Source organism: Quercus robur, chromosome 12 (genome assembly GCF_932294415.1).
Source record: "Quercus robur chromosome 12, dhQueRobu3.1, whole genome shotgun sequence".
In the NCBI taxonomy this organism is placed as follows: Eukaryota; Viridiplantae; Streptophyta; class Magnoliopsida; order Fagales; family Fagaceae; genus Quercus; species Quercus robur.
Genome location: NC_065545.1, coordinates 20,917,051 through 20,937,293, shown reverse-complemented (window position 1 = coordinate 20,937,293; position 20,243 = coordinate 20,917,051). Strand labels below are relative to the sequence as shown.

The 20,243-nt window shown below is 33.6% G+C and overlaps 2 protein-coding genes across 3 annotated transcripts; one reads left to right on the top strand and one right to left on the bottom strand.

Moving 5' to 3' along the window:
* The first annotated feature begins 2,383 nt into the window (after positions 1–2,383).
* Positions 2,384–3,046, top strand: LOC126708284 (probable WRKY transcription factor 33). The gene has a single exon (XM_050408085.1). It carries the CDS (start codon positions 2,384–2,386, stop codon positions 3,044–3,046), a length of 663 nt encoding a protein of 220 aa, XP_050264042.1.
* A 7,935-nt stretch (positions 3,047–10,981) lies between these two features.
* Positions 10,982–19,830, bottom strand: LOC126710012 (ent-copalyl diphosphate synthase 1). 2 transcript variants are annotated; one of them, XM_050410396.1, is made up of 15 exons: positions 19,621–19,822; positions 18,606–18,692; positions 18,150–18,241; positions 17,675–17,978; positions 17,380–17,566; positions 16,995–17,209; positions 16,723–16,843; positions 16,480–16,592; positions 15,908–16,134; positions 15,235–15,350; positions 14,202–14,300; positions 13,866–14,105; positions 12,119–12,242; positions 11,708–11,902; positions 10,982–11,337 (listed from the first exon to the last, which is right to left on the bottom strand). In XM_050410396.1, exons 1-15 carry the CDS (start codon positions 19,745–19,747, stop codon positions 11,101–11,103), a joined length of 2,484 nt encoding a protein of 827 aa, XP_050266353.1. In that variant the 5' UTR covers positions 19,748–19,822; the 3' UTR covers positions 10,982–11,100. The 2 variants fall into 2 exon arrangements, with proteins under 2 accessions (XP_050266353.1, XP_050266352.1); XM_050410395.1 differs by lacking the exon at positions 10,982–11,337 and having other exon boundaries at positions 11,358–11,902; positions 19,621–19,830.
* Between the last annotated feature and the right edge of the window lie 413 nt (positions 19,831–20,243).

The window sequence follows — 20,243 nt, the reverse complement described above, 5'->3', positions numbered from 1 at the left end:
GATTATTTATGCTTCATGCCATTTTCTCTTTGGATTAAATACAATTCTGCGTAAACCAAAACATTCTACCATGTCCAACGTCTATTTGCTAAGAATCAAAGAACCCTACAAAAATAAAATTAAATGATTTCGACATGTCCAAAGTTCAGTACAACTACACACCTGACCGGCTGGCGTCTCCCAAAGCAGCGTGGATCGATGAACTAGCTGTCGCGTCAACTGTGTACCAACCGTCGGTCCAGGATCCACATTTCCCACTTGCTGCATATCTAACACGCATGCAATCATGTTAGACACGTAAACACAGGCAAGTAAACACATGCAAGTAATAGTGAAGAAAAGCTTGGCTTTTGCAAGTAAACACAGGCAAGTAATTGAATGTTCTACAACAAACTCACAAAAACAAATACAGAGAGACAGAGTGAAAGAGAGATTTCACAGAAAATTGAAAACATATAATTGCTAAACTGAATTATACATCATGCATCTATATACACTGATTTTCAATCGATTTAATCATATCAAGGAAGAGTTAAAGTAAAACACTAAAATATAAACAACCTAACGTTCATGGCTACAAGGCATAAACATAAAAGACACATAGTTGCAAATTGTATAAGCAACCTAACCAACCAACCAAGTTGAGATTCAATGTCTAAATCAAACAAAGTAAACCAACAAATGAACAAAGCATAATGCAAACCAAACAATCAATTAAGCACCACAAAAAACACCATTCTAGAACACTAAAACATAGCTCTAAAATTAAAAGGTACCCAATTACCAATTACCCCTAAACAAGCCCTACCACCCATCAGTACTAGAATTTCCCTTCTTTAATCGAAGTGTAAACTTCCTTCCTTTTGCTTTTGCTTGTTCCCATACTTGACATCACACTCTAAAAGAAATTTTATTTAATAAAGCAAGAACTGAAAAGGGTTCATTGTAACTTAGTGGCTACTGAGGTGTGTTTTCAACAAAAAAAAGGGGGAGACAAACATGGAAATAGGTAAAGGTTCCATTAGAGACTCTACTGCAATGGACATCTCACTCACAAGCACAGCTTTGGAGGCAACTAATAATAGTCAAATTAATATTGAGCTTTATTAAATGGATTAAACAACTGTGAGACCTATACCATCAAATGATGGTGTGTGCATAGTTATGTGTCAAATGAACACTGAATTGATGACCATAACAGTCCAAGACCTTTGCTTTCTTCTCTTTTGGGTTTTTTTCCTTCATTTGTTTTTATGAAGTCGATTATTTTTTCTCTTAGAAGTCAATTATATTTTTATTGGTCAAGTCTTGGTCATAAATTAGGTTATTAGTAATTCATTTCTTTTCTTCAAATCAAGCAGATTTTTTAAAATCAATAGTTGGCTTTCCTAAGTCAACTAGAAATAGGGTCAAGGTAGTTAAAGGTGAAAGGCAACCTTAAGGTGCCAAGGCCTTATATGGCCCGATGTCCTAAGGTGTGAGGCGACAAGGCCTTTGGTGCAGCCAAGGCCAGCCCATTCCAGAAGACCTAGAATTTACCAAATTGTCTTCATTCTGGGAGAACTTAATTAAAAGCAATCCAACAGTGAAAAACAAAAACAAACAATCAAATAAGTGTCAAGTCAATTCAACTTTAGATTGACCAACGAAGGTCCCAAGATAACTCTTCATCATCTAAAATTCCCAAATTAAAAGGTCTTTAAAGAAAACTGCAATAAAATAACAGTACATTCAAGTTTAGACTAAGGAAGGTCCCGATAGAACTCTTCATCATCTGAAACATCCCAATAGACTAAGCCAATTACATTCCCATCACTAACTCGTACGTTTTTAATTTTTTATCATTTTTCATCTTTGACTGTTCTCATCTGATTCACCCATGGTAATGCCTTCTAATTGTTTAATCAATAGCCTCACTAAGTGGTTAAAAAAGAGCTCTCAATCTTGTGCTGTTACAAAATACTTAACAACTAACTAGTTAAAAAAAGGAAATTCAGCAACCTGTTACAAAAACTACAAAGCAGCATTTCACATTTACAAGCTTAGATGCTCCTGCATCAAAAACTGCTATCGATTTTATTGCAAAATGTTTATAGTTTACAAACAGACATGGAAATTTGTGACTCAGCTGGTTAAGTGGGGTCACATGTCAAGTGTGATGCACGTGTGCCACTTTTTTGTTAATATAACACCAACACAGACAGCAGGACATTGTAGCAAGGTTATAAAATTGGGGAGTCATTAATGAATTTTGAAAGCATGGAGGACATTGTAATCAGAGTAAAAGTTTAGGATCGAACAGTGTAATTTATCCTAACAAAAAATTTTCTTTTCACAGCTACTCAGTCCCTACACTAGCATCAATTATCAAAGATTTTCCAGGATGGAATCATCAAAGGCATCTCATTCTGGTAAGAAATACCAGGATAGTGAGCCTACCATTGTTGTTGCTAATCCTTTCAATTCCGATGATGGGTACAGATGGCGTAAATATGGGCAGAAGGTGGTTAAGGGCAATGAATATCCACGAAGCTACTACAAATGTACATGTGTGGGTTGTAATGTCAGAAAATGGGTTGAGCAATCTCCTGCCAGAGAAATGCCTAAAATTAAGTACGAAGGCAAACATAATCATGAAATGCCTAACAAGCTTGCAAAAGAAATTAGTGATTCGCAATATCTGGCCGGAAATATGAACATTCTAAGTCAATTGGAAACAAAAAGTGACTGTGAGGAGGAAGGTGTTGCAGAAACAAGAGAAGAGGTTTCTCATTTTGATAGGACATACCAGCCTACTATTGCTGTTGATAAGCCTGCCAATGATGGCTACAAGTGGCGTATATATGGGAAGAAGAAAGTTAAAGGCAGTGAATATCCACGAAGCTACTACAAATGTACATATCTGAATTGCCCTGCCAATAAAAAGGTTGAGCGTTCTCATGCAGGACATATAATTGAAATTGTCTACAAAGGCACTCATAATCATCCAAAGCCTCAACCCAGTATTAAGCGAGCAAAAGAAGGTAGTGATCTAAGTGAAAACTAAGCCAGATCTGGGTTTCAAAAGCCAGGCTGGAAATTGGACCAAGTCAAGTCAAGTGGTACCAGCTTATACAGTTCCTGAGAGAGATCAAGAATCTGCTCAAACAGCACTCACTCGGTTAACTGGATCAAGAGACAGTGAGGGGGTAGGCAATGCAGAAAAAATAGAAGAGGGGAATGGCCCAAATCCAAAGAGAAGGCATGTTCCAAGGCTATTGTGAATAAACCCCCTTTCCACCACCACCACCACCCCCCCAAAAAAAAAGCATTTTCTATTATGGCCAACAACCAAAAAAAAAAAATCTCTATAAATAAATAAATAAAAAATAGTATTGTTTTAAAGAAGTAATCGGTATTTCTTGTCAAAGAAAAAATGTTGTATATTTTGTCCACCAAGGAATAGTTCGTGAAGCCTAATATGTTGACAGTAACGCAAAAGATTGTCGCTTTCCAAAAATGTTTTCATTGTTTTTATGTGTTTGGTGCAGGTGAATCCTAGTTTTCCTGAAAATATTTTAGGTTGGGTGGGAAAACACAATTAAGAGAGGCCTAAAATGTTTTAGGCCTGGCCTTAAAACACATAAAACATTTTTAGAGAGCACAACAGAACACCTCCAACCCCCGAGTAAGTAGCCAACTCCCTCCCCCAAGCTAACCACTCCAAACCACAAGCGAAACCATTGCACGAGTCCACCAATAAAGCTCTTCCAACACAAAAGATTAGACCAGCAATCCACCAGTTTTAGCCAAGATAACCCACAGTGAACATTTTTTTTTGTAATTATTTTTGCTGTTTTTCGGTCCCAATCCATTGACCACCCCCATCCCCCCACAGCAACCAACCCACCCTGCCCCACTATCACTGCCAACCCACATGACCTCTCTCTCTCTCAAAATCTCAATTTAATTCCTACTTTTGTAATATTTTTGTGTATTTTTTCATGGCATGCTTATTGGCATAATTTATGTGAGTTAATTATATGTAATTAAGAAGAATTTATGTGATTTTTATCAATCCCTGTGGCGAAATTTGTGATATCAAAGTGGATGCTTTTGTCATGATTGATACTTGGTTGAGATTGTTGAGCACCTAGTATGGATGTTTTTTAGTGGTAGGCAGATTTTAGATTTAGTACTCATTGCTAATGAGTGCCTAGATGGAAAATTGAAGAGTTGTATCCCGGATGTGGCCTACAAGCTGGACATAGAAAGAGCATAATGTGAATTGGGATTCTCTGTTTAATCTTTTGAGCAGAATGGGTTCGGGGGATAGATGGAGGAGGTGGATTAGGCCTTGTGTCACCACTGTTCATTTCTCAACATAGGTTAATGGCTCCACCCTGTTGGGTTTAAGCACACGGGGTTTGAAACAAGGAGATCTTTTGTCACCTCTTTTGTTTCATGTAATCATGGAGGTTTCGCCCAAGATATTGAAGAAAATTGAGGAGAGTGGTTTAATACATGGATTTCATGTGAGGCTTTATCATTTTCCATCTTTGTTTCTTTATTGCAATTTTCCATCTGCATCAAAAGCCTAGTGGCAATTCATATTCCATTATTTTCCATTAATTAAATTACATATCAAACCCCATTCAAAAGCCTACACTTTATAGAGTCAAAAATTAATTCCGACACACAGAAATCAATACCCTAGGGAAATAAGTATAGTAGGCCAAACCACCAAAAAAATAAATAAATAAACAAAGCCCTAGGTCCGTCAGAAGCACCCTAGAGGATGTACTATTTCCATTCCCAAAAGCCACCACAAATCTCAATGCTCCCTAACCTAACCCAACCTATTATGAAAGGATTGGGTGACCCTAAAAGGCCACTAAGGCCACTAACTTCCCTTTTCAACCCCAAATGTAATAGATGATAATAATAATAATTCGATGTACTTAGTCAACAAACATAACCCACAGAAGCTGCTAATCTGACACAAGACAGGAGCTTGAACGGGCTTTAATACCAAATTTGATGTAGCCTTTTTAGGAATTTCAACACTAAACTAGATTCTTGATAACATATTGATTGTGTTGATGACTGTTTGGTATTTAAACAATAAAAAGAACATCAAATAAACAAAGATAAAACATTGGGCAATCACACGTAGGCTTTCCTAAGCACTCACATTTAGGTACGAGATAGCAATTGCGATTGAAAAAAGTTGGAATGTTCATTATATAGGCTACTTCTAAATCCTTTCTTACAAAGGCTAGGAATACTAATAACCAAAAAATAAAAAAAAAGTACTTAAACTTCTAAGACAATTCTAGTCTCTTAAGACAATCAATTATGCATCTGTACACAAAATGTAAGTGACTTTCAACTGATGTGGTAAGTAAGTTTATATGTTCCCATATGATATTACAAGGATAATGACATGAAAAAAAAAATTACAAACCAAAACTTAGATGTTGAATAAAAACAATATGGCACAGTTACAGCCGTAAGCAGAGTAAATGGCAGCAAAGGTTTTAGGATGTCCATGGTCTGTGTGTAGATATATGCGTGCATATCCATTATACACACATTATATCTATTATAATAATAACTAAACAGAGTGGAAGCTTGTAAAAGCCAGTAACTTTGAAACTTGTAAAACCAATAGCTTCTCAATTCAACATCATTCAGCATTGAATTAAAAAGAAATTTTCCCTAATTCAAAATCATGACATAACTTGTGACATAATTTCTGGAAAAAATAGAGATTGATTTGATACACTTTCAAACTATATGAATTACAAACCAATTTCCCCTAACAATGAACACCGTTGTCATGCTAACTGTATTTTACATGAATTTCTGCCCTAGATGTGCATCATAAAACACTTCAAAACCAAACCCAACAAAGCTAAAACAGCAACAATAATTATGAATACAAATAGACAACAATCTAACAGCGAAAAACTTAGGAAGCCACACTCAAATCAGATTACATGCAAAGGGAAAAAATTAAAATTTGAACTCAGCATTTACAAATTACCTTAATACGTTTGTAATCCTTTAACTCCGAAGACAGATTGGGTTGAGCTTCGGCTGTGGTGAGATTGAATAAGTGTGGGTATGGGTATGGGTATGGGTATGGGTATGGGTTTCGATTCAACTTCGGAAAGGGTCTACTGAACGGTTTGGTTTGGGTGCGGGTAGAAACAGGAGAATCTGACGGTGGCTACTGACGGTGGCTACTGAACAGATAGGCGGTGGCTACTGATCGGACTGAGGAAGGGAGAGAGACTGTAGACTGCAGAGGAAGGAAGACAAACAGTTTTAGAGACGTTACATTTAAAAACTGGTTCATATTCCGCATATAACTCGTTTTCCACATTGACGAGTTCCAAACAGTAATGCGGGAATATTTTATTCCCCAAAAGCCACGCTGGAACACCAGCGTGGCAAGAACCTGCCCACAACTCGGTTTCTTCATAATCGAGTTACTTAAGTAACTCGCCTTTACGGAGATCGAGTATCCAAACAAGGGCACGCCCCTATATAGTTTCAAAACAGGGACATTATGCCAAATATGTTTCCCAAAAAGGACAAAAGGCCAGAATCCTCCTGCTTTCTCTACCCAACCAAATAGGCCCAGGCATCAATTTGTTTTGGAGAGAAAGGGGCAGTGGTTAAAGTGAAGAGAGAGAAAACAAATCTTGGTTCTATTCTGTCACCTGCAAACTGCAGCAATCACAGAGGATAAAAAAAACTCTGGCGTTTCTCTCCTGCAGCCCTGCTACATCCTTAAAACGTGCAAAAATACAGGAGGACCGACCCTTGTGCAATAGTCCAAACCCTGAACACTAAGGTACACTGCAATGAGCCATCAGAATCAGAAGTCCGAGCCCATCTGATTTGATTTAATCAATAAATTTCTGCTCTCTCTCTCTCTCTCTCACAGACACTACTTTATTTCTGATATGACATCTCAGTCTTTCGATCTAATCTTCTTCCAAATTAAGATGGTTGGGCCATATGAAGAAGTGGGGTCCATGGTATGTGCATGTTCGCCGCTTGCACAACAAAGAAACATGCAATGGACAAGGCGTGTCTTCATTCTGAAAAAGAAAAATGAAAACGAATCAAAGTGACAAAGCAGTAATGGAAGTTTGGAAGGGCATTACCAAAATGGGCTAGCGGCTAGCCTACAAATAGAGTCATCCATTCTTGCTTTTGTAGTACTGCATCTGCATCTGCATCTGCATGCCACTAAGGTTAAGCTTTTATTTAAGGATTTATTAATGTCCATGATCCATCTGATCTCTGCCTTTTCCCCCATTTGAAATTCTCCTTGTCCTCTTCCCCAATTCTGTCGTTTACGTACAGAGTAAACTCACATTAATTAATTTCCACCATCCAATCGCATATATAATATTTTCTTTTTCTTTTCTTTTCTGCAACCAAACCAATTTGTTTTCCATTGATTCTAAAGGCAAACCATGCAGTACTGTTATATATACTGGACCATAAGCTCTCTCTCTCTCTCTGGGTCAATGACCCAATGGATATAGATAAGATAGGTATGCCTTTGAGTAGGGTACAACAATTGTCTTTTTCAATTTTTGCTGAATACATACAACAACATGTCAAACATGCCAGCCATATGGTGCTGAATGACTTACAATCGTCATTTAATTAGGAGGGTTTCCATGCTAGTTGAATTATTTTCAGGTGGACCTGAGCCAGTGGATTATGGATGGTCATGGACTTAAGTGCATAGTTAATTGGTAGGAATGCTACTTTTTCGTTTATGACATTACTTTTGCCATTCACCACAAACTCTTTCTCCTTTTATCACCTAATTCAAGTGATCACAAATACAATCATGTTCCTTGGACTTTTTTTTTTTTTTTTTTTTTTTAAACACCCAGCCACAGCCACAGCAAAAAGTCATTTACCCAGAGTTTGGCTTTTAAATGGTCATGCTACAAAACCATGTTCTTATTTCCTAATATATTTGGTTAGTTTTACAAAACCATGTTCTTATTCCCTACAAAACCATGTTCTTGTTCCCTAATTTACCCAAATTTTTTGTTACTTGCACTGCTAATTATATAATCTCAATCTAAATTATCAAAACGAAAAAGAGAAAACCAAAGATGTTATTTTTAATTGTAGTAAAGTAGAAAAAAAGTGATATTTCAAAAAGGTGTACAAGAACAAATAAACTAATAGAAAATGCTATTCCAAAGGAGCCCATCATTTTTGTTGTGGCCATGACTATGCTAGCTCATTCTCTTGCCTTTTGACTTATTTCTCCGCACTTATTTTCCTTTCTATGTCACAAAAGTTATGAAAATGATATTGAAAATCATTATTATTAATTTGCAAGTGGGCAAACAACTCAGCATATGTTGAGGTCCATACCATAGCGATTGACATTTGGATGAAAATGACTAACTTGTTATTTTGCTGTTTGAACGTTTTACGGTTATGATTGTCTTTCTAAATTTGGTCAAAAAAGTGAGAGATTGAATCCATTTTTTTGCGTTATGCTATTCCTAATATTGTACTTACTTCACTACAACTTGTAACCTAGTTCTTACATGTCCAGTCTCATTAATTGGCTAATTCTCAGTCAATATTCTTGTAATTAGAGTGAAGAAGTGCCATACTTCTTGATGAATTAGTCCACTGGCTTAGTCATGGTAGATCAAGGAGCTAGTCAAAACATCATAAAGAGCTCGGTGCTTTAGACAAACCTATATAGCTAGTTGTGGAATTCAAAATGGGACAATATATAATTAGTAGGGCATAAATCTCTCATATTTCAATAATGGGATATCAAATCTTTGATGATAAGGGATATGGTGAACTTCCACTTCACGTGTTTGTATGTGATACTGTCTGCCATTTTCTATTTTTCTTACATTGAGAAGGAAACCATTATACCAACAGGCTAAAAAGGGTTCATATTCTTCACGAAACAACTTTTTGTGGTTTACCATATACATCCACTAAATTTGTGCAACCACTAATCCTTTCCGTGATGGGACATTTTGAAGTTTTGGTAATAAGTCTTTTCTAGATGTTGGACTTCACAACATTGATTTTAGTTCTTTGAACTTTTGAAGTATATACTGGTCACAATAAATTTTCTTCTGAATTCTTGCTAGATTAGATGGGTATTTTGATACTATAATTAATTTTGAGTTGTTAGCTAGACACGTATTTCTACGTTATCAACCTCTACAAGTGGTTCTTCGCTCTACCTCTAGTCATGTTCCTCTATGGGTCTGTTTGAATTGAGCTTATTTTTGCTGAAACTGAAAACTGAAACTGAAAATACTGTAGCAAAATATTTTTTAAATGTGTGAATAGTACAGTGAGACCCATTTTTAATGAAAAAAGTTGCTGAAAAGTGGAATTTGTGGGTCCATGAACAGTGCACGAATCACTGTTCATAATAGGAAAGTCAACATTTGCGGTTACTATTCATGCAACAGTACATGAACAGTAGCCGCATCACTCTGAAACGCGTGAAAAAAAAAAACAAAAAAAAGAAGAAGGAAGAAGGACGCGTTTACTGCGTTCACTGTAACGTGGGTCCTATGCCCAAAACGTAAACGCTGAACGCAATAAAACGTCTAAACCAAACCGGCACTATGTTAGAAATCGAACTCAACCTCCTCCAAATTAAAATGTACCAACCCGTGGTCTCTCATGAGTACGACAATAGAACCCCCATTAAGAGCTTGTGGATCGATGTGAATATTGTTTTGGGTTTATTTAATATATGGGCTGCTATATTTTCGCTACTCCAAAAAAGATGCTCCAACTGCACAAATGTTTTTGTGAAATTGTTGCGAATATTTGTTCAAAAATTTTATGACCTTATAATAAACCATATTTTTTGTCACAATTGTTTATATAGTAAATCATGTGAGCAATAGAAAAAAAATTGTGGATTTATGTGAAAGTGATATACAGCCAATCATAACATGCCACGTAGAATAATTATGACAAAACCTATAACTTTTTATTTTTATTTTTATTTATTTTTTATTTTTATATTTAGTACTAGAATTACTCATACTTGTTGCGCCTCTAACTTTATTGAGTCTATTCTATGTTGTTAATCTCATATAAAAGTAATTTATACTAATAATTGTCCTTCAAATACTTTAATTTTGAATCCTCATATCTAAACCAAACATTTGGGTAATATTTAGAGTCCGTTTGGATACAGCTGAAAACTGAAAACTGAAACTGAAAACTGAAAAACACTGTAGCAAAATAATTTTTAAATGTGTGAATAGTATCGTGAGACCCATTTTTAATGAAAAAGTTGCTGAAAAGTGTATTTTGTGGGACCCATAAACAGTGCATAAAAACACTGTTCACACAAGAAAAGTCAAAAAGTTACGGCTTGACAAAAAAAAAAAAAAAAAAAAAAAAAAAAAATTTCTGAGACGTAAACGTGCGTCTGGGAAGCGCAAAACGCGCTTCCCAAACGCACGTCTGCGTTTCAAGTTTTTTTTTTTTTTTTTTTTTTTTCAGCGAATGAACAGTAAAAGTACTGTTTATGTACTGTGCGGGAGACAAATTTTACTGTGCATATACTGTTTGTATACTGTTCATGGGACCCACAATCACTTTATTAGAAAAAAATATTAAAAATGGGTCCCACGGTACTATTTACACATTTAAAAATTATTTTGCTACAGTATTTTTCAGTTTTCAGTTTCAGTTTTCAGTTTTCAGCTGTATCCAAACGGACCCTTAGTGTGGGATAGACTGAGTTGGATGAGACTGATGACAGAGTTGGATGCTGCAAGTGCAACCATTCGACCGGTCAACTGGCCCCCTTTTGTGTTTTGTCTCTTTCCTTTCTACTTATTTTTCATCTATTTATAATTTGATGTATTTTCTTTTTTCTTTTTGATGTAATTATTACCTTACTTCTTGTTTGTTAGGACCTTTTGGCTTTTGGACACTTTGGACATAGATCAAAATAACTTTTTTTATTTGTACAAAAAAGAAATCCCATATTGATGGAGAGAATCGAATATGCTTCATGAATAATGGCATTTATTTACACAGATAATTCAAAGTACTGTTTTTTCAAACTACTCTTTCAAATAGTACTCGAGCAATATGGAAGTTGATAGTCTCATGATCACAGTAGGCTGCATAATATAAACTGTTGGCTACTGTGAGAAACGTTTGCTTGATATCAGAATCAATATCATTTGAGGAGTTCTGCAGTACCAATTGCACAAGTTCTTGCATGTCCGATTCTATTTCTGGGGTAGTGATGTTGTCTGAACATGAAGTGTTGCTGCCCTTGACATTGTATACCTGGTAGATATAGAATTGTACTATCAGAAAGGTGAAATACGTTTATAACAATGCAATGGAAGTTGTATTGTACAATCGGTTTCTTCATGGGGTCTACCACAAACATAAATTAAAAAAAGCTGTATTGTTTTTTCATAAACATACAATACCAAACATGTAAAATTAATGTTATAAAAACTTTACCATAATCAATTTGTAAATAAACATTGAATGAAACTATTGATGATATGCTAAAATTCGATCTATTCCTTTTACAATAAATGGATATGTGGGATACTATTATAAAAAGCACATCATCAAAATGATCAAATATTCCAAAGTATACAGTCCAAGGTGTGAGTGATTGTTGTCTCACTCTCAGATCACTAACCTTGTGCTTTTGGTAAGAACAAAGTTGACAATATATTTTGTTAATGAGGTCAGATAGTGGTTTATATTGAGGATGAGACATTAGTTCCTCCGAAAACAAACGGCCAGCTGTGAGATTTATGATATGTACCAATAGCTCTGCCTCTCCTTGCTGCCTATCACCTTCAATATGCCACTTCAGGAGCCACTTTTCCCACTTTTTTTAATCACAAAAAAACAAAAACCACCATATATATAAGATTTATCATATTCACCAATATAAACGGACACTAAGTTTAATAATAATTAAATTGAATATATGTTAAAATAGATGTGGTCTTGTCAATGTGAATGGGACAAATTAAAATTATCACAGGCCATCAATAATGTATATAATTATATATAAGAGTGTATAGGTCATCAAATTTCTCACTGCTAGATGTAAATGGCGGCTAATATCTTGACCATGTGTCACAAGTGCCTCCAATGAGAGATGGTTTATGGTATCAAGTAAGGTCTCGATAAGTCCTTGACATGTCTTGTTTGTATTCGATCCCCTGCAACAAAAAATAACATGAATATCTTCCAATGATTTTAAAGTGGAATTTATTTTGAAGAATCCAAGACACCTTTATGGATTCAAATATGTGAGAATTTAAAGCTTGAGATCTAATGATCGTCTGTGTTTGGTTTAGTAAGAAATTTTATAAGTATTTCGAGAATATGAGAATTTCATGTTATACATGCAAGATAGTCTTGAATTTTTATTTTTTATTTTTTATTTTTAATTTCACTTGAAAGTTAATGCACGCTGATTATATATGCAAAATGTTCACTTTGATGATAAGGAACGTAAGAAGATTTTCAGAAATATAAGATTCGTGGAATAATTTTTTTCCCAAAATACCCTCTATACAAGATTAACTTAAAATATTTCATTTTTATCACAATAAACATATATAAATCATTTGCATGCTCATTAAATAAAGGGTGTGTTTGGATACCATTTATTTTATTGAAACTGAAAACTTATTGCTGAAAGTATGGTAAAAGTCAGTTGAAATAGTATAGTGGGACCCACGAATAGTACCAAAAAGTGCAGTAAAGCTTATGAATAATAGCAAAAATAAGATGAATAGTAAAATAATTTTAATTTTCCATCCCAATTCAAACGCACAAAATGTTTGATGAGATATAGCATTCCAATCTGGTTGGTTCTTTTGGTGTGGTTGGTTCCCTTTCTCTCCCCAAAAAAAAAAAAAAAAAAAAAAATATATATATATATATATATATAGAGAGAGAGAGAGAGAGAGAGAGAGAGAGAGAGAGATCTATTAACCCTAGGATAAAAAAAGGTTCTAAACCTGTTAGATACCCACTAATCAAGGGGCTCCCGTATTTCTACAGAAAGGAAATTTTATGGAAATCTTACTACTTGTAGGCATGTACATTTCACATTCATCATAGGGAACACTTAAAAATATTCTAAAAATGATTGAAAATCTTAAAAGATGAACCAAATTTAAAGTCACATAAAGATATGCACACACTAAGAAATGCATTTTGAACCTTTTAATTATTGTGCATGTTTTCTTTTTTACTTTATATTTATTTTTTAAATTTAAACCTTCATAGACACACTCACCCTCTTTTTTCTTCAATCTCATCGTACGAGGCACAACATATGTACAATAAATTGGTCATGTACCCGGTGGGATTATTTGTACTATTGGTGGATTTGAATTCTTAGAACTCTCATTTTGGGGGCAGCTTTAGTACTGAGCCAGCTAATTATTCTGTTGCTTGTGTAACCCAAGTGACTATATAAACTTTTCTTACATAAAGAACAACGAACTATGATGATACCATTAAGGACATGGACAAGTGTAATGATGTTCATAAAGACAATGCTTATATAACGTACAACAAACTAAAGAGAATGATAAAGACCTAGCTAGCTACCATAATCGAGAAATTAAAATGATAAATAATGTATTAGAAAAAAAAAAGAAGCAAAAGAATTAATCTGAGCAATATATGAAAGACCATTTAGATTTTATGTCGTCCATAATAGTCTCGTGATCATGGAAAAAAACAAAGAAAACAACAAATTAAGCAGCTGATTGTATTACTTATTTTATTATAAAGCTATTGAGTCTTTCAAAATTTATATTAATTACCTTCTGTTTATGCAGTCTCGTGTATTACTGTAGTTTCTGAATTCTTGTAGGAAGTCTCTTCTCATTTCCTTTTCATCAAAATAATATGTGATTGCTTCAACCAAGGCTGTGGTTTTAGTCCATGCAAGCCTTTCTATGGACCTTTTTGGCTCGAAAATACTGGATGAGGCTAGAAAATAAGCAAAGAGAAGGGTTCTTCTGCTTAATCCAAACTCTCCAAGATTACATTCTGAGTACCACCTGTGAATCATGACAAAGACCACTTTAGATTATTCAATACCATATTATAATAATAATAATAATGATTAGGTCAAATGGGAAATTTATGTTACTTACTGTTGAATACCGTCCCATTCCATCCTATGCAAGGCTTGGCAATTGTTGTAGTCTAGTTTTGCTACCTCCAGATAGGTTTCATTGTTGACTTTCGACATCCTAAGTTAAAATTAGCAATGATTAGAATTAGAATTAAAATTTAATTAAATGCAATGTCTTTGTACACATTTTTCTTTTCCATAAAATCTTGTGTCTTGTTATATATGAGACCTGCGATTTAAATTTCAATTCAGATTTTTGAATACATGAAAGGATACAATATTATATTTTATGAAAATTTTGTTAAATTATTTGTGTTTGTAGTATTACTCAATTAAACAATGAATTAATTATCTCTTATTGAAAGGTGACCATCCTACGTGCACCCTAACATGTAGACAAACATAAAGACAATTAAGAACTATAATTTTGCCAATTAGCCGTACATGTGGTTTCCTCGTTGTCTAGATGTGGGCATTATTGATTTAAGTAATATTATATTACACTTCTTTAACATAGTATAATTATACATTACGTATCATTAAAAGGAGAGTCTATAATAAATATATTCCGTCTTGTTATTTTGCTATTAAAAAATTGTAAGGTTGATTGTGACTAGTGACTTTGGTAAAAGAGAATATATAATAAATATATTCAATTTTGTTGTTTTGCTATTAAAAAATTGTAAGTTTAACAGTGATTAGTAATTAGTAATTTCGATACTATTGACCGTGATATTTTAAATTGTGAAAATTAGATTAGATTGTATAAATATATATAATGCATGCGTGTAAAAAGTAAATCAATACTATTGATCGTGATATCTTAAATTGTGAAAATTAGATTGGATTATATGAATGCATATAATGCATGCTTGTAAAAAGTACCAAACGGGGTGTTTATTTGATAAATTTTTATTATATAAGCAATTACGAAGGAAATTCGTATCATTGACCATGTCTAATTTTACAAACCTTTGCTCTAGAACATTAAGGCAGGCCTAGAGTTAAAAATAAAATGTTGAAAAAGAATGGAGAACAAAGATGGAAATAACCTGTAAAGGGTCTTGCCAATCCAAACATCATCTTCACCACCATACTGCTCTATGTAGAATCTCGTCTCTACACGAGGTAAGCTTGCATACCATGGAAGTTGTAGTGCGTAACCCACCTGTTATTGTTATAATTATTAGCCTATTTCAACTTTTAAGTTTAAAAGCCATAATTTTATTTCTAATTCATAAAAAATTTAAAAGGCGTCAATTTTATTTTTTAATATAATAAAGTGGTATTTTACATGGATTATTTTATTCCATGCACATGAGACACTCCATAAATCTCATAGAATAAAAAAATAGTTGATTGAAGAGATTTATACATTACAAACAAAATGTTGTCACGATATATTAAGAAAAAAAAAAATTGACTTGGAATAGACCATTAAAAGGACAATTATTATCTTTTAAATTTTTTAGGATGAAACTGTAAATTTATGAATTTGGGGACAAAAAATAAACTAGACCAAATTTTGGGGGGCAACCAATATATTAGAGCTTACTATTTCTACTACTATAATAATAATGAGCTCCTATTGGGTTTTCAACTGTTTTTTTGATAGTTTTAACTCTTGGCTCCTTGTGGAGCAACCATGTTGTTGTCTCTAGCGGCCTTTTGGTCATTGAGGAGCCATGTAGCCCTTTTGTTAATTAACCAAAATATATACCATACCTCACCAGGTAAGTCTTTCGTTATGATCCATTTGTCAAAGAGCTCATTAGCAACTTGTTTTTCTCTTAAGAAGTTTGATGAGAATTTCTTTGCATCCTCAAGGACCTTCTCTCCTGGAAAGAGCACCTGTGAAGCTCTGTACAGGTTATACATTCCTGTCACAGCCTGTGTTGACTGCCCGGCAAAGCAAAAGAACTCACCACCTTTCTCAAAATGCTTAAACACATCTGCCAAACCCAAACCCAAAATAAATATGGATTTTCCTAATGTGTGCCCTAAGGACACATAATAATTAATTACTTTTGGAAATATTTTTCACATAATAATTAATTACTTTTGGAAATATTTTCTCGAAAATTGAAAAAATACTGACAATTTTTTCAATTCCTGAACAAATGTTTTCAAAAATGAATGGCTTAATGTGTGTCCTAAGGGCACACATTAACCGGACCCAATAAATATATAGTATACCATATGAATAATAATAATAATAATTTTTTTTTTTTTTGAGCAAGAGACGATAATAATAATAATAAAATCTTAGTAAGAGAGATTGTGTGTCTCAAACTTACCCGCTGATACCTCATGACCATACAATCTTAGTAACCTGAATCCCATGGCAGTGTCATCAATATCACGAACCTCAGAATTTCTTGCCCAACAAATTCCTTTGTCATTCCAATATCTGAAAATTTAAATACACATTAATTAAGAGATTTTTTATTATTTATTTTATTATTATTTATTATTTATTTTTTTTTAAGTTATATTACCTAAGCTAATTTTACTATAGCTTTGGGTCATATTATGTATACCTGGAAACATAATTAATACATTCCTTCATCTCTGGCTGAAAATATCTTGAAATTCCTAGGCGTTGCAACCGATCCACAGTCCAAAGATGTTCAAACAAGTCTACCGGATACACGTTTGGTACTAAAAGCAAAATGAAGTTAGCAAAATCAGAAATGAAAACAAGCATGCAGTACTGCACACTTTTAAAAAGTGAAAGTAACAATTTGTTTTGTTTTGTTCTTTTTTGGGTAATGGTATAGATAAAAAGGCATGTACTTTATAATTAATTTACCTCCCCCATTGAACCTGTGGATCGCTTTGTTTAAATATCTGAGGCAATTTTCATCTTTAGTTTGCATGAGTGCAAAGGCAGTGGATGATGGAGAGAACAAGAATGACCCATCTTGGGACTGCAGTTTAAGAAGCTTTTCCCAGTCCAATCCTTGCATCCCCTCCAAGCTATGGAGTAGTGTTGTGGGCACTTTGTGCATAATGTCCCTTGGTATCCTATCCCACACGCACACACACACACTATAATCATTACACACAATGTAAAACATAATAACAAATGGACCTAGAAAATTTGAAAAGATTTTATAAGATATGGTATATCTTTTTCACCTATAATCTTTTTTATAATTGTGGAAAGTAGCAAACATAATCATGGCTGAAGTTACCTTGAGAGCTTTATATTTCTCTTGGCATATATCTCTTGCAAGACAGGTAAATCAGGAGGTACTACTTCAATGTTTAAACTTCTAGCTATGTCCAGAAGTGAAGGGAAAGCAACTTCAAAGCCTATTGGCATGTGCTCAGCATTCTCATACTCTAGCTTGCATATGTTTTCTTTTAAGAATGTAATTCCTATAACAATGACAAAAATAATAATAAAGATTTGTCCAGCCTAAAGCACATTCAATTAAGCATTAAAAAAGAGAGGACAATCTAAACTATAGTTTTAAATTTTAATACCTTTTTGGTACTTTTCAGGATGACTATTCCATGACTTTAGTGCAATAACACAAGCTAAGGTGTTGATTATTCGATCATAAGCAAAAAAAATTTCACTATCACCCCAAGAACCATCGTGAAGCTGATTGTTGGCAATCCACTTAAGACTGGATGGGAATTGGGGAAGACCACTTCCATGAATGTCTTCAACTAGAGCAACCCATGCCGTGTCATAAGCTGAAATGCTTATTTCTCCATTTCCCATGGAGTCCAACATTGATTTGATGGAATCGACACGTTCCTTTATGTTATTTGGTGTAGAAACCTTTAATTAGATAAAGTAAAATCACATTAAAAACCATAATTTCAAATGCCCTTATGGAACATAATAACAATACTTAAAAGGGCGTAGGGGTATATATATACATATATACATACATACATATATATATATATATATATATATTAAAGTTAGAAATTTTTATTTTCAAAGCACCTTAAGAGCTTTATTCTCCGTCTTTACGTCATCCTCCACAATTTCATGCCACTTTACGACTGAGATGCCATTTTGAAAAACATTTATGTATTCTGCGTATATAATCAATAATTATTGATTTATATTGTTAGAATAATGAGTGTAATTCTATCATTATATTCAAAGTATAAAACTGTACAAGAAACTACTTTTATATAAACAAACATATAATTGTTGTACAAGTATATATACAAAATATCATGCCGATGGACAAACAAAACTATTGATGGGCCTAGATAGAGCCCAATGGACTCGTACACTGTACACTAATATGCATGAACATATGCATTTTGGATATACATAATAAGTTAATAACTATATATATATATATATATATATATGTTTTTGTATCTTATATATGTTTGCATGCGGGTCTCTAAAATGTTTAATAATTATATTTTGTATAATTGCATGTACCTTGAGTTCGAGGTTTGGATATAGCACTGCATCCCAAGCGGAAATCAAAGTTAACTCGTTTGTCTTTAACCCCGAATGACCAGACACCTACAAAATAGGATAGCGATGCAATCAATCAAGTCCTTAGTTTCGTTATTTTAATAACTAAAATTAGTAAAATATACTTAAAAATTGCAAATATTTTAACAATAAAATAGCATGTAGCATAAAAGGAAAAAAAAAAAAAAATGTAGCCCCTCTTGGTAGTGATATATACGATGTTGCCACTAAGAACCAATTTGGTAAATTTCTCTAAAAAAGAATCGAAAAAGTTGATCCCCACCATTCTTGGGGAGGAGGGGGAGAGAAAATTTCAAGAACAAAAGGAACAAAGCAATAATTTAAAGAGAAATATATATATATATATATATATATGAATCTTTATTCTTTATACCCAAGTACAAAACTGATGAATATAATGAACTAGAACAAGCTACAGAATCCAGTTTCCTCGTATTCTATGTTTATGCAATGAAATCAAATGATGAAACTAAAGCTGCTGTATCTCTCTCATTACCAGTTTGACTGTAAATGCGTTTTGTCTTTCAAAAACCGAAATCATAATAAAAAACAGAACTTTTTTATCCACACACTCTTTTGGCACCGTTTAACTCGATCTGCTGCCAACTAATAAAACAAAACTCAAACCTTTAAAGATCCATTCAATATCTTTCTCAGTTATAGAGAAAGATTAGATCAGAATCTCTTAAAAAAAAAAAAGCGGAACAGGGTAATCATCAATTTACCATAAATAACAAATCAATACTCTAGAAACCAACTTTGTCAATAAGGTTAGTATTCCTTGCCTTATATATATATATATATATATATATACACCATAAGTATTCAAATGTTTGATATATATATGATCAATTTGAGAAAACAAACATATATATATACACACACATAGATATAGATAAATATAATCAGAATATATATGATGATGATGATGAAAAGGTAAAGAAGTAGTACTTACTCTTTAAGGACAAGAAAGGTAGTGGCAGAATGCTTGGAAGTGTAGGGGAAAGAGGGAGAAAATTTGACTGAGAGGACATGGTGTTTTTGTTTTTCTGTGGAGACGAAGTTAGTGAAACGGGAAGCATTTAAAAGAATTGGAGGGGGAAGCAAACGGACAGAATCGACTTCCCAAGAGACTCCCGCTAATAGGTGCATGGGATCAAAACATCCAAAATTATCGAATTGAGGGCAGTCCTGTCCTTTTCTTTTCTCTTCTCTCTCTCATTTTTTTTTAAAGGTACCATTTTTTATTTTTTACCCTTCAATGTGTTATATATACCACTTTTAATTCCTAAATTTTGAAAAATAATATGATGTACTACCCTAATTGACGGGTATATGTAACACCTCTCTTTTACTCAACACCATGTTATCGTCCTAGTTATTAGTTGTAGATTCCTTTCTTATTTCTTACATTTAAGAAGTTCAAATTTGATCCCATAGTGTTTGACATGATTAATTTTACAAACTTATTTTATTATTCAGCTTATTTTTGCTACTATTGAGTCAATATTATAAATAGAGAGACTAAATTATTCCATTTTGAACTTTCAATTACCAAATCCAAACTTCTTGAATTTG